Here is a 15,713-nt window from a genome sequence, read left to right as displayed (position 1 = left end):
AAAAGTCAAGAAGTCAACAACAAAAATGGCGTGCTGGCGTCTTTCATAGAATTAGACATTCTTCTGGTTTTTAAATGATTATTTTGCTTTCGCAATGTGGTTCCCAGTCATTAGTTACGCGAAATAAGAAGACGAATTTTCACAAATTTCCTTAATGGCTGGAAGTTAAGTGGAATACTCATGTCCGTTTTAAAAATCGAAGATAGTGCCTAAATAGTAGAGGTTCTAATGTTTCATAGATCTATTGTATCTTGTCGCGCGAATCTATGAAAGTGAATTCGTGATATTTTTGTTGATTTTAACTAAAAACTATTGAACATGGAAACTGATAAAGTGTGCCGTGTTTGTTTGATAACTGATGTAAAACTGCATGACTTGAGATCATATCCATTAGATTCTTACTATGAGTCTGTTATTGGCACCAACGTAAGTTTTGTTTATATTTATATTTTTTACGTATTATTTCAATAAGTATAACTAAGTACTCTTTCATCTTTTCATCCAAAAAAATATATAGACTTTGTTGAGTCAAGTCTTATAAGATTTATTACATAATTATAGATCAGCACATTAGAATATAACAATAGAAAACATTCTGAAAATGATTTTTTAACTTTTCAGCACCTCTTCTCACATTTGCCGCCATATGCCTGCTTCGAGTGTGCAGCACTGGTGAGGAAGTTCTATTTCTTCAGACAGAAATGTTTGAGGAGCCAGGCAGCACTCTGCGCTGTGGTAGACCAATCTGGCAAGGTAATGTCAACCATGTTTTTTTTTGTTTATTAATTTATTACAAAAAAAGTAAGTAGGTACATCAATAATACATCTACTAAGCTACACAAAAACTTTGTAATGGTTTGAATATTAAGAATGTGTGAGGCCTATTCATTTATTGGCTTTTTATAGCAAATGGTTTCATTAGAGAAGATTTATGTATTCATGTGCAAATACATCCTTTGATATGGACAAGACCTATAAAATTAAGAAACAGTAATAATAGTTATTTTAGTTAGACTCTGAAATAATGATGAGCCAATCAGTCAACATCATCAATTCAACAAGCATTACTTACTATTATTGTATGTACAACCTCTTTGGTTAGGTATGTACCTACATAGCCGAAAAATTGATAGAAGTGTGTTAAAAAAAAAATGAAATGTCAGTTGTTGTTGTAAAAAGCTTGATAAGTGTGAATTTATAAAATTAAATATATAATTGGACTCTCTTGAAGACTTTAAGACTTTTAGTATCCATTTGACGTCGGAGGATTTTTATTCCACAAATTACGCATCTGCATTAGGTTACGGGCCAGCGGAAATCTTTCCCGCCAATATGGAAAATTTTACTACTAAAATTCAAATTGGTCAGCTCAAAGGCAGTGAAAATTGGGCTACATGGAAGTATAAAGTTTCCGTAATGTTGCGTGGCACAGAAGGCGCCATGGAGGCAGCAGAAGGAAAGCTTCGGAAGCCGATTTTAGGAACAGGCGATGGTGCAGTGATGGCCTATAACTCAGAGTTATTGAAGTATAGGAAGGCAGACAGCAACGCCCTGCTCATAATGACGAGTAACATGACCGAAGAGACGCTGATGAAAGTCATGAGGTTCGAGACAGCACATGAAGTCTGGGAGGAACTTCATAGATTATTTGATGGACAGTCCGAAGATCGAGCATACACGTTATGCATGCAGTTTTTCAGCTATAAAAATAGTTCGGGGGATGTGTCGACACTGATGTCAAAACTGAAGAACATCTGGAACAATTTGAATGCCGAAATTTTGAAGACTGATCCTAATATGAAGTTACCAGATATGTTTTTGATTTGTAAAATTTTGGATTCCCTCGATGAAAAATTTTTCAACTTCAAATCCAGCTGGATGCTGTTGAACAAACAGGAGAGGACCATCGAAACACTAACAGCACAACTCTGTGGGTACGAGAGGGCACTTAGTAATCATAATGAAAAGACTGAAGAAGTGCTCGCCTCTACCTCTAAGCCGCAGCTAAAAATAAAATCCAGAGACGAGAATTTGAGGTGTAGGTACTGTTCACAAAAGGGACACCGCATCAAGAACTGCAAGCAGTGGATCCAAGATGGCAGACCGAAGAAACCACCTTCATAGTCTACGTCGACGAAGCAGCAAGTGCAGAATATTACGCTAATGATATATACTTGCTCAGAGGATAAAGATGCAGAACATTGGTATGTGGACAATGGTGCCACAACTCACGTAACCAATAGGCAAGATATATTCATCAATTATGAGGACTTTGGGTCGAACCACACCGTGACGACGGCAGACGGCACCGTAGTTCCTGCAAAAGGGAAAGGGTCTGTGGTGGTTGAAACAAATGTTAACGGCAAAATTATGAAGCTTACCCTAAGTGATGTCTGGTACGTGCCAAAACTTACGAAAAATCTGCTATCTGTGTTAGCTGCTCAGGACAAACTGCGAAACAGTACATTTATTTCCACAACTAAAGAGTGCAGATTGGAACTAAATGGTCAGGTTATTGCAGTAGGTAACAGGGAACATAATGGTGGACTGTATAAGCTACAGATGAAGACAGTTCTACCGAGTAAACCTGTACAAATTAATGCTGTTGATCCATCATGCTTACTCCAGCTATATCATGAGAGGTTTGGTCACCAGAACAAGAAGTACATTAAAGATCTTGTTAAGAGGGAACTGGGGATTAATCTAAATCTAGAGAGTGATATACAGTGCGAAGGATGCATCTATGGTAAAGCACAGCGACTGAAGTTTGGCAAGAGAGAAAGAGCTAATATGCCTGGAGAGCTGGTACACGCTGATGTATGCGGACCATTCCCGGAGAGCTATGGCAAACATCTCTATTTTGTTCTTTTTAAAGATGATTACTCCGCGTTTCGTCACGTTTTCTTCATTCGCAACAAAAGTGAAGTAAAGGACAAGCTTAGTCAATTCTTAAAAGAAGCTAAAAACGCTGGACATACAGTTAGAACATTATTGAGCGATAATGGTGGAGAGTTCGACAATAAAGCTGTTCGAGATATTCTTCACAAGCAGGGAATAATCCAGCGACTCACGATGCCATACACCCCTGAGCAAAATGGGTGCGCAGAACGAGAAAACAGGACTTTAGTAGAAACCGCTCGATCATACATGCACTCGGGACAGGAGTTTCCACAAGCCTTGTGGGCAGAGCTTATTAATACAGCTGCTTACGTTCTCAATCGCACTGGACCCACTAGGGAAGCAGGGAAAGTACCGTATGAGCTTTGGCATAACAAGAAGCCTAAGATCTCTCACTTGCGTGTAATTGGTAGTGAATGTTACTTCCACATTCCTAAGCAGAAAAGGAAGAAGCTACAGAAGAAAGCTATTAAGGGCAGACTTATTGGGTACGATAACGACGATGGGTATCGCATCTGGAATGGAAAAAACACCGAAAGATCCAGAGATGTCATATTTAGTCCAAGCATCGAATTGAGAATCCCAACTGCATTGCCAAGTCTTCAAGAAGAAATGAATTTACCACAAATTAATGAACCAAGTAGCAGTGAGACAGAGGGAGATTTCGATCTGATAGACACAGAGGGAGTGATCTTATCGGAAGATGTTCCAATGCAGATAAGTTCACCAATAAGAGAGCCAGAAACTCATGATAATGAGACTAATGAACGTGCTCTAGAGGGAGAGTATGATACAGCTACCAGTGACGAGGCTGTATCAGGAGATCACGTTCATGATGCTTCAGAAGCAGATCAAGCAGAAGAGTTCATTGATGCTCAAGAGGAGATAAGGGAACCTGAAGTTCACAGGTATAATTTGAGAGACAGGTCAACCCTTAGACCTCCACAGCGAATGAAGGATTATATCTGCCTCATTGACTCTGATCAGTTTCCTGAGTCTTACGAAGAAGCCTTGGGAAGAGAAGACAGAGATGAGTGGCTGAAGGCACTAAACGCAGAAATGAAATCGCTATTGGAAAACAATGTATGGAGTCTATATAACTACCGCCCAACAGAAAAGCACTACCATGTAAGTGGATATTTAGAATAAAAAGAAATCCAGACGGTTCTATTGAAAAATATAAGGCGCGGTTAGTTGTAAAAGGCTTTAAACAGAAGAAAGGTTTGGACTATGACCAAACTTTTAGCCCCGTAGCTAGACATGCTACAATTCGAGCACTTTTGAGTGTTAGTGCTCAAGAAAAACTACATATAGTACAGTTTGATGTAGCCACTGCATTCCTAAATGGACAATTGATGGAGGACATTTTTATGAAGCAACCAGATGGTTATGGTGATGGTTCCAAGAAAGTGTGTCGTCTAAATCGCAGTCTGTATGGCTTAAAACAAGCACCAAGGTGCTGGAACAGCTGTTTTGAGGACATAGTACTAGAGATGGGCTTCAAACAGAGTGATGGTGATTGTTGTCTCTTCACTAAGAAAATTGGACAGAAGAAAATTCTGATCACTCTGTATGTTGATGACGGTTTAGTCGCTGCTACAGACGCAGAGTTGGCGAATGGCTTTCTAGAAGATCTGAAAAGGAAATTAAAGATCACAGTCAAACCAGCTTCATATTATTTAGGCCTTCAAATTAAGACCGTAAGTGACGGTTCTATAACCATCAATCAAGAAGCCTATTTAAAGAAGATATTAGAGCGTTTTGGGATGGTTGACTGCAATCCAGTCTCTACTCCTATAGAGAAAGAAGGTATTCAGTCAGGGAAAGTGGTCCCTGCAGAAGAACAAAAGAAGTTTCCCTATAGAAAAGCAGTCGGCGCCCTCGCTTATTTGATGGTAGGCACTCGTCCCGATATCGCTTATGCGGTGGGAGTAGCCTCTCGTAAGCTAGAGAATCCTACAAAGGAAGACTGGAACACAGTTAAAAGAATATTCCGGTACCTGAAGGGGACAATCTCTCTCGGATTGACATATGGAAGTGAGCCTAAACAGCTAATAGGCTACAGTGATGCTGATCACGGAGGAGACTCTACAACTGGAAGATCAACTACTGGCGTAGTATGTTTGTACGCTGGTGCTGCTGTGTCTTGGCTTAGTCAACGACAAGCCACAGTTGCTATATCCACAACAGAAGCGGAGATAGTGGCTGCTAGTGAAGCTGCTAGAGAACTAGTATGGCTGCAAAGAATTTTTGCAGATATGACAGATCTAGAAGAGATACCTGTCCTTAAAGTGGATAATGAGGCCGCTATAAGATTAGCTCACAACCCAGAATTCCATAAGAGGACAAAACACATCCGTACTAGACACTTCTTTGTGAGAGAAATGGTGCAAGAAGGAACTCTAACTGTTGTGAAGACAACTTCAACAGATCAGCTGGCTGATGTGTTTACCAAGGCAGTTCCCAGACCTCGGCTCGTGGATTTGCGAGAAAGGATTGGGATGCATTAGGCATCCGAATACTTCTCATCAATTAGGGAAAGTATTATTGTATGTACAACCTCTTTGGTTAGGTATGTACATAGCCGAAAAATTGATAGAAGTGTGTTAAAAAAAAATGAAATGACAGTTGTTGTTGTAAAAAGCTTGATAAGTGTGAATTTATAAAATTAAATATATAATTGGACTCTCTTGAAGACTTTAAGACTTTTAGTATCCATTTGACGTCGGAGGATTTTTATTCCACAAATTACGCATCTGCATTACTTACCTATGAAATGAATAAAAAAACTGGTATTTTTTTACAGGCAAAAAAAGATCAACTCGATGCAATAGACAGAACTAGCCTCCATATCAATTCAAGCTTTGGAGTCTACTACACAGCAGTAATAAACATACCTTTGGACAATGATCAACCAATAAAACTTGAACCTGTCACTGAAGATTTTGATTTCGACACTGATAATGATAAAATTAAATTAGAAGACCACACTTATGCTTTAAATGTTGGCTCAGATCATATTGCATCCAGTGATGATGATGAACCACTTTCTCTACATAAGGAGAAGAAAAGCTTAACATTTACAAAGGATGAGTCAGTTCAAGAGAAAATAGAATTTAAGGAGGATTTTGGGGAACTTGCTGTAAGTAGGAATTGTTTACTTAAATCAGTCAACCCATTCCACTATACAGCTTATGAAAGCTAACCAGTTTTTATCTATCACATAGTCATGGGATAGGGATACTAATGCACTCATGTGCCAAAACATCCAAGTAGACAAAATTAAATTAAATCAAAATCAAAAAGCCATCGAACGTGGCAATGCTGATAGCTTCTTGGGTACACTCCTGGGCAGCTTTGAGGAGGACTTCCTTGATGCAACTTTTTAATTCATATTATTGCTCTAATTTATTTTATTTAAAATAGTAAGTGGACATATGTATTTATAATAATGTAAATTAAATAATCTTGTTTCCAGTTTGCTGTAGGAGTAGACGATGGAGACTCTGGACATATTATTGAAGTTCCTCAAGTTGTAGAAAGAAAGAAAAAACGTAAATTAAGAGCTGACACAAATAAGTCTTCAAAGAACCTATATAAAGCATCTATTGGACCGTCTGCCGATTTTGAACAATATGTAAATGTGATAACGTTAACAGTAAGTAAAGAAATACTGTACATATACTTTTATTAAACAGCTTGAAATAAAATAATTTTAAAGTAAACTGTTAGAAGATTAAATAAATGTATGGAACTTAATTGGATGATCTTTTTTAGTTGGAAGAACAGATAGCAGAAGTAATGAAGCGAAAAGAGTCAGCAAATTATTTGAATTCTCCATACCAGTGTAACCTTTGTTATAAAGGTTTTATAGATAATGATGCATGGAATCACCATGTTAGCAAACATGCTGTGGTAAGTCACTGCATATATAATTTTTTTCAATAAAACAAAATAGTACTGTGTACCTTATGTACCTGTATTTTTTTTTCAGACGGCAGGAAGTGTAGAATGTATAGTGTGTAAGTTCCGGTTTAAAACAAAACGTGCGTACCAGAAACATGCGTCTAACCACGAGAAGAAATATGCTTGTAAATCGTGTCCATACGTTTCTAGAACACCGTAAGTAATTTATAACACACTAGCTTTTGCCCGCGGCTTCGCTCCCGTCAACTGACTTCTCTACTTTTCCCCTATTTTTTTTTCATAAGAACCTTCTCCTGACAATAACAAACACAACAAAAAAAGAAAGCCAAATTGGTCCAGGCGTTGTTGAGTTATGCGCTTACCAACACATTTTGCAATTCATTTTTATATTATAGAAGATTACTAAAAGTTATCTTTACTAAAAGTACCAATCCATCTAGCGGACAAAAAATGGTTGTACCTAAAATGGTTCCCTCTGGAAGTCTTTGAAACTCTGAATGAAATTAACATTTACTGCAGTGAAATATGTATTATATTTATTGCAATATCCTTTTTCTATTCATTTCACGTGACAAATGTCCTACTTTCAGTTTGTTAGATATACTTATTTTTATTTATGTGATTGTGAACATGATCAAAGGCTTCAGTTAATACTAATTACTTTTGTATATTTGCGTAGGACTCAAGCTAAGCAACATCAAGGTTGGCATAAGGGAGTCACGTTCGAGTGTAATCACTGCGGTGAATCATTTACGTAAGTTATTTTGATATTATCAATAAATTGTAAGTTATCTAGATAAAGTAAGTAAAAGTTCTTATGGCAAGTCTGTAATGGTTGGCCAATCGGATGTGACGATTTTTTTTTTGTTGTTTTCTATAAGCTGAACAACACCTAAACTTCACATAATTTCCCATTGGTCCCCAGCATCTGGACATCATACATGAGCCATGTCCGCATCAAGCACCCGTCGCAGCACATCTGCAACGTGTGCGGCTACTCCTTCATCAGTAAGATGGGCCTCAACATGCACAAGAGTATGATGCATAAGGACCCGCAGGTCAGTACTACTTCCCCTCTGATCCTTAGCATCTGGACATCATACTGGTTAATCTTAGGAAGTTATCATCATCCTCCTGCCCTTATCTCAATTTTATTTGAGGTCGGCGCAGCATGTTTTCTCCTTCCATACTCTTCTATCTGCAGTCATCTCACAAGTAACATTCTTACCATATCGACTTTCACACAATCCATCCATCATCCACCATTTCTATAGTCGTCCTCTTCGTCTACGTTCATGCCGAAAAACTTCTTAACAACATGACTTTCATTCCTCCACATCACATGCCCATACCATGACAGCCGGTTTCCACGAGCTTTTCTGTTACCAGTGCCACTCTGTCGCATACAGTTTTCTTTCAATTCGTCTTTATAATCTCATCGTCTTTCATTCGTCGAGTAGTGAAAGTAAAACTGTAAGGTAGTTTGTTTTTATTTGAGTTCAAATGATTCAACAATGACATGTATATTTAGGAGAACGCAGCAGAGAGCACAGAGGCGGGTCCCTACTGCGCGGAGTGTGATGTCAAGTTCATCTCTACTGAAGCGTACAAGCGACACATGGTCATGTCCGTCAAACACACCCAGAGTACAGAACATATGTGAGTATAAATAAGATTCATTTTTTTGACGTGACAACGTCTTATAATTCGATGGAGCCGGCTGCACGCACGAAAAAGCATGATTCATGCGTCGTTACCTCGCTCTGAGGCGTTACCTCGCTCGGAGGCGTTACCTCGCTCTGAGGCGTTACCTCGCTCTGAGGCGTTCCATCGCACAATCGGCCTACGCGTTCGGCAGCGTTCGACATCTGTCTCTCTCCCACTTGAGTGAGCGATGCGTCCGCGTAAACAGCTGCTATACAATATTATATTTACATATTTTTGTCAAGTATGAAGTGCAGTGAAAAGTGAATGTGCTGTAAATTGTTTATAGCAACGATAATTGCGACGATAAAATGATTCTTTCGATATTAAATATATGTTCAGTGATATATTGTCGAATATTCGTGCTTTGATAATTAAAATAAATAGCATCAGTCCGCTAGTGCAGCGATTGTAGGTTATGCTATAACAAAACTATAATAATAAGGTAATATAACTATTTTACGATGAGTAAAAAATCAATTGCTTTACTATTCGATCGAAATAATTATGGAGCGTAGCTATGTATTTTGTAAAGGAGATTGGGCAAGAATGTATGAAGTTTGGTCCAAATGTCCACCACGAACGAGACCTATGTAATTAAATAGTCCACTTAATTTAGAGTAACTTTTACTAAGAAAGTAAAAAAAAACAATGCCGAAAAAAAGTTATAGCCAAAACTGTATTCTTAATTTTCGGTAGTTTTTGTATGTTATCATTATTATTTTTTATTTTATTCCACTAAGATTTCCGCATTTTATCTAAAACTAAGATGAGTAGGTAACACACATTTGCATATAAATAGCCCATTTTTTTTTGCCCGATGGATGTACGAATCGCTAACCAATTGAGGCGCCAGAAGTGCTTGAATATACTCAGCGGTTCCGGGATCTAAGAAAGTTGGATGTAACTGGTGGTGTCTTCTCTCTTATAATGAACAATTCTATTTTATCAGAAGTAACAGAAAGTACGAAAATCTAATCGTAATTGAAAAATTGAAATTGAAAAGATCCATAAAATGTTTTATTTGATTTTGCTATAACTTTTTTCTGGCATTATATTTTTTTTACTCTCATAACAAAAAATGTTCTACATTTAAGGGGCTATCTAGCCATATAGGTCTCGTTCGTGGTGGACATTTGGACCGGAATCGCCCATTGTCCTTTAAAATGATTTTCTGAATGAATCTAAATTGTTTTGAACAACGATTCCTTTTGCAGAACTGCTTACAATCGCACTATGGAAAAACAACCTGACGAACCAGAGGATTTTACGAATGAGCCACTACCTTCGAAGAGTGAACCCATGGAGGTTCAAGATGCTGTAGCATCTACTTTAGCAACGCCATTCGCGCAATCAATAATCGCTGCTTCAAAATCGAGAGCACAAAAACAACGTGAGTACAGACAGCGTATCGCAGCATCTAGAACTCCTGCTCAGGCGGCTGCTGCGAGAAAATCAAGAAACGAAAGACAACGCAAGTACAGATTACGCCAAGCTGCTATCAGGGATTCTCTTGAAGCGACAACTACATCTTCATCTACCAAACCAATAACTGCTGCTCCAAAAACAAGGGCACAAATACAACGTGAGTACAGACAGCGGATTACTGCATCCAAAACTCTTGCACAGGCAGCAGCTGCAAGAGAAGCACGTAATATAAGAGATCGAAACAACAGATTACGCCGAACTGCTAACTTGGCTATTGCCAGTGGTTCTCTAGAAGCGACAACTACATCCTCATTTCGTTCAGGGCAAAGGTTAAACACCGTCCATATTGATACTCAACAACAATTTACCGACTGACAACGTCAAACTTTAGCAACAGAACCAGCAGAAACTACTGTACAACCCAGTACTTCTTCAGATCAAATTGAAGTTCAAGCACAATCTATTTGGAATACTAAATGGGCATCATCAATCATGAGATTCAAATCTACTTTTTTGGACAACGATTTTGGCTATGCTTGCTCGGTCTGTGACAGACTTTGGTTTAAAAACGACCTCAAACCCATCACTGCCGCACAGCTGAAAGTAATTTCGGATTGGTTTAACAAAGAAAATCGACAACTGAGCAGGGAAGAATATAAACTGGTTTGCAACACTTGCAAAAAGTCACTGAATAAACAATCAATGCCACCATTAGCAAAAGTTAATGGATTCTCATATCCTGAGTGATACAACCCGCCTTATTAGAAACATTGGTGACGTTTGCTTGGCAGAAGTTACATGCTTCACCGCTGATACCACGTTTAAAATGGTTCTTGGCGCAGTTTATATTCATCCTGGAGCAAGTATCTCTAACATCAGTGTTCTGCTGCATCAAGCACTATTTCCGTATGTTTACAACAGCCAGTATGTACATCCCATCATGGAAGTTGATACCGATGTACCAATTCTTTTTTGTGCCGACTTCAACACAAACGTAAAAAATGACGAAACATTTCCCAAATTCATGAAAGACATGTTCAATCTCGATTGTACATCAGACGTTAATAAGTCAACAACACTAGGAGGCACCACCATCGATTTAACTTTTTCAAGACACATTACACTCGAAACACTTCCTTTCATTTCCTACTTTTCCGATCATCGTCCTATTCTCAACAGAATAACACAAATTGTAAGAAGTTAAATATCACACATGTTTAAAAGTTGTAAAACAATTGCTCAAAGTACATTCATACTTGTAAAAACTATGTACATCGTTAAAAAAAAAATTGACATAATTGTATTTATGCGTACAAATAAATGTAACTTGATCAGTTCAATTGTGATTTCCATTAACCTCCTTCTCTACATCCATACAAAATATCTATCAAACAAATAAAATAAAAATTTTCTTTTGAAAAATGCAACCATTCCATCAGTATTTTCTTATGACGTTGTCACGTTCAACTATCGTCAGTAAACCGACTTTACAGACAACCAATTTTTTGAGGATCATTTCGAATTTTAACTGTTTTATCAGCACATTTGACTTTTTCAACTTGTCAAAGCTAAGCATTTTGTGTCGACAAACGCCAACGCTATGGGACGCGAAGTTTGGGTTCCGCTCCTCAAAGTAAAATTTAGGGGTCGACACACGAAAAGAGAGGCAAAGGGCAGTTCAAATTAAAATTCTTATGACACTGAAATTGAGTTCCACTTCGCTGCCCTTCACCATTTTTTGGGTGTGAGTTGACCCTAACGACGATTCTATTTGAAGTGTCCATTTTGGTCTTAATTATACCTGGCTAAAATTAAATTCTGGTACTTACCAACGCTGTTGTACGGGAGACTGCACATCAGTGGTAACTGTCATGCACCTTAACTCAATAGTAATAAGAACGATTTTCCTATAAAACTGTTACCACTGACCTGAAGTTGACTGTAGGATATTATAAAATGGTTTATGTGACAGTAACGGGTGTCGGAACTGCGGCGCCACGTTCGACACCGCCGAGGAGTTACGTCTGCACCACAGGAAGGAACACTCTCGTAAGAGACCCAAGCACTACGGGAAGAAAAACAATAAAAGTTTCCCTATGCAGTGCGAACATGTGAGTATCGAGTTTTTATATTATTACTCGACTGCTAAGAAGGGTGTTATGTTTCAGACTATGACAAGGACGATAGGTCTACTGGAAGTGGTAAAAAACTTGTATGTAGCATTATATGGAACTGTAAAATAATAAGTATTTTTAAAAGTTTATTTTGGTGTTTGTTCGTATTAAAAACTGCCTGGGTTATTTTTGTTGTAAATATTACATCGTAATTTTTTTATCTCTAACACGTGCCTTTCAAAATTAACATGTTTTACCGAGGGAAGCGAACTTTTCATTATGATGGCAACATTATTATACCAATCTCTTCTTGGTGTAGCTTTTCTAAATAATTAACAACTTCTTTTCAGCAATAACACATTGGAAGTGTTGAACCGTGAAGGGCTGGCGTTTTTGGGGCTGTCTTTGGACATTCAAAACTTGCTGATTTTCAGCCTAGTTTAATTAAATGATCTTGATTTTTGAATAATGATTATTATTTATTTATTATAGAATGGTAATTGGTTGTTCCAGTGTTCAGAAACGATACCGACCGCTCGGGACTACTGGACCCATTTCCGTCGTGCACACCCGGATAAGAAGTATCCTATACAGAAGAATTATATCTGTGATATCTGTGGCAAGGGCTTTAGAGTATGTTTATATTCCAATTTACGCAATATTATCAAATAATTTATTCATTTTATCAAAGTTCACACTACAATACAATATTATTTCTTAAAATCTAGCTAGACATATGTGCTAACATTATAATCGCTTGAACTAGGTTAAACCTGTGTCTCAAGAGATAAAAGTTGTATCATTCAATATTCTCGCTTCAAATTTTAATTGTTTTTTACAGTAATCAAAATTATGAATGAATTTGATTTTCCTATGTCATGTTTGGAATTTAAAAGAGACTATGACCCTTTTGTTTGTGTTGGTGTATCTTCTTAAAATATTCGGATAGAAAATACCGACTTTATCTCGCTTTTAAAGAAAATTTTACGTAAAAATAAATTTTTTTCTTAAATCTATTCTCTCGTTCCTCAGGGCAACGCATTCCTAGTGTACCACAAACGCACCCACTTCGAGGAACGTGCGTACAAATGTTCTCAATGCGACAAGGCCTTCTACAACAGAACGAACCTGCAGGTGCACGAGAAGTCCCACTCCGACTCCCGGCCTTACTCCTGTTCTGTGTGCTTCAAGGCTTTCAAGAGTAAAGGGGCGCTTGATAGACATTTTAGAGTAAGTAGCATAGTGCCGACATGGCTCAGAAAAAAATTGTTAGCTATCAGTGGATAGCAGCCTATAAGTCGGTGTACAACCCATAGAAAGCTATAGGAGCTTTCAACACCAAAAAAACTGTAGAATATTCAAATAAGTTTCAAAATTTAGTATCAGTCGTTTTGATTAATAAAATAAAATCACTAAATTTTGTGCCATTTCTACCAAACCCAATGATTAAAATGGCAAGGCATTAGGTAAAGACAGCATGGACCTCTCATCAGGATCGATTTTGTCTCGCTACCGCTTGTAAGGAAATAGCTACCTTATGTATATGACGATAGATATCATTTTGGCTAAACACAATTTTTTGTTCAGACTTAAAGAAAAGGAAGTTCTCAGTTTGACCTGTTTCTATGTATGTTTGTCCGCGATTATCATTAATTCTAACCTCTTCTTCTTACAGTGCCACTCAGGCCTAAAACCCTACGAATGCGAAGTCTGTGGGCGAGCATTCTCTCAGTCCAACAGCAGGAAAGTGCACGTCCGCACCGTGCACCTCAAGCAGCCCGCGCCGTACGTCAGTCGAGCTAGACTGGAAAAACGCAAGCCTAACAAGGAGACGCAGCAAACACAACCTTTTGTTTATTGATAAATGTAACAAATATAAAAATAAATGTTGGGTGAAAGTTTTCTGGGCGCCCGATTCTGCTAAGTTAATAATGTAAAAATTGTATCGCAATAGCAGTTTTAACCTTAGCGGGCATTCTGCTACTAATATAAGACCAATCGTATTGCAATCACATTCGATTGGTTTGCGATTGGTCTGCCATGCCACATATGCTTCAATCGTAATTGTTGGTAAATATTAGTTGGATATCAATCGTATGTCGCTTAAGTAAAATTAGCCGAATCGAGCCCCTGTTCTGAAGATGGCGTCTATTTATGGGCAGATTTCAGTAGGATGTAATGATTTGACTAAGGCGGCCAACTTTCCAAAAACTGAATGCGGGACTTAACCTTTCGTGAAAAAGGGGCTTTGAAAAATGATCGGACGGAACTGATAAAATAAAAACCGTAAGCAAAAAGCTATAATTTAACCTATCAATATCGTGTCACAGCGTGCACTAATGTCTTATTTTCAAAATCATTAGGCCTCACGAGTTCAGTAGAAGTAAAGAGAACGAGATTATATTAGAGGTATAGGTAATCTGTGTTCCTGCACTGTTGAGCGTGCGCGCAGGTGGGTGTTGTGTAGAAGTGTGGTAGAAAAATAGTGATGCGGGACATGCGGGACGCATACAACGTTTTGCGGGACTATTTTACTAATAATTTCAAAACGGGATTTCGTCAAGCATTGCGGGACGGTTGGCCGCCTTAGATTTGACTGATTCTCTTTTTAGTATTATTTTACTCGTGTAAATTAAATAAGGCAACGAATTACTGTAGGTATTTTGTTACCTCCATAAGGCTTTGTAGTCACAATCGCTAGGATGTTTTTTTTTACTAGATTATTTTGGATAAGGATATGGCTCGCATCGAGTCAAGATACAAATATTATAACTTTACACTTTGCTATTCACTAGTATTTCCAGTAATAAATATAATTAGCCTTTGATTCCTTTTTTTACACAGTTACCACTCACAAGCATTATATTTTTCTTTATGATTTTTTCCTTGCGTTTTTACAAAAATGGGCGCGTTCCAAAGGACGTGTAGGTATGTACTGCCTCTATCTAGTAATAATGCTAGTTTTTAGGAGATTTATCATCTCCACTCGTCATTTTGTTCTCCATGGTTTTTACCTTTTCAGTATGTTTTACATAAAATGTAACCCCTGTTTGCGAATACAGCAAAACATATAGTGCAATATGAAAGCAATATCTATCGTATTTTATACTTATGTATTAAACCTAGTAAGAAGGCAGTAAGGCACCTACACTTACAAGTTGTGATTGCGAATGAAACTTATTGTACCGTGCTTTATAGAAAATAAACTATTCATATAAATTGTCATTTATTTATTGATTTTGAATTGTTTATGGTCACTTGAATAAAATAATTTAAATAATATATATTGTTTAATTTTCCGAGTAGCTCCTGCGAAACATTTAGGTACAACCAGGTACAACACAACAACTACTGTGACAAATTTTTACTGGCGGAATAATTCCTTCTTGTGCTTGGAGAACTTGATCAGAGCCGCGACAACTCTTTCAAACAATACCGCAGGTATATATCAATGTTTGGTTATTTTTATTGTCTGAAATGTAAATACGGACGGACTATTTACTCCCAGAAAATACTGGGGTTTTTTATTTACGTTCCATTTTACCGAATTAGATAAACATCCATCCAGCTGATTTCCTTTGTCACAGTAACGTACGTCAGAGTCAATCAATTGTCATTGTTATCTGACATTGGGTCCATAGA

General features: G+C 37.7%; 1 protein-coding gene across 4 annotated transcripts; it reads left to right on the top strand.

Moving 5' to 3' along the window:
• Positions 1 to 16: 16 nt before the first annotated feature.
• Positions 17 to 14,952, top strand: LOC110378872 (zinc finger protein 44). Of its 4 annotated transcripts, XR_010277334.1 has the most exons (14): positions 17 to 426; positions 622 to 753; positions 5,705 to 6,040; positions 6,377 to 6,556; positions 6,676 to 6,813; positions 6,893 to 7,020; positions 7,505 to 7,579; positions 7,751 to 7,883; positions 8,357 to 8,484; positions 11,930 to 12,068; positions 12,585 to 12,704; positions 13,104 to 13,301; positions 13,747 to 14,443; positions 14,481 to 14,952. XR_010277334.1 is itself a non-coding variant. In XM_064039001.1 (13 exons), the coding sequence occupies exons 1-13, from the start codon at positions 319 to 321 to the stop codon at positions 13,930 to 13,932; spliced, it is 2,001 nt and encodes a 666-aa protein (XP_063895071.1). In that variant the 5' UTR covers positions 17 to 318; the 3' UTR covers positions 13,933 to 14,952. The 4 variants fall into 4 exon arrangements, 3 of the variants coding, with proteins under 3 accessions (XP_063895071.1, XP_063895073.1, XP_063895072.1); XM_064039001.1 differs by having other exon boundaries at positions 13,747 to 14,952; XM_064039003.1 differs by lacking the exons at positions 13,747 to 14,443; positions 14,481 to 14,952 and adding an exon at positions 9,747 to 9,922 and having other exon boundaries at positions 13,104 to 13,256.
• The last annotated feature ends 761 nt before the right edge of the window (positions 14,953 to 15,713 follow it).

The sequence above is a fragment of the Helicoverpa armigera genome, chromosome 17, assembly GCF_030705265.1.
Source record: "Helicoverpa armigera isolate CAAS_96S chromosome 17, ASM3070526v1, whole genome shotgun sequence".
NCBI classification, from domain to species: Eukaryota; Metazoa; Arthropoda; class Insecta; order Lepidoptera; family Noctuidae; genus Helicoverpa; species Helicoverpa armigera.
Note: the sequence above shows the minus strand (reverse complement) of the source record. Positions and strands in the feature narration are given on the sequence as shown.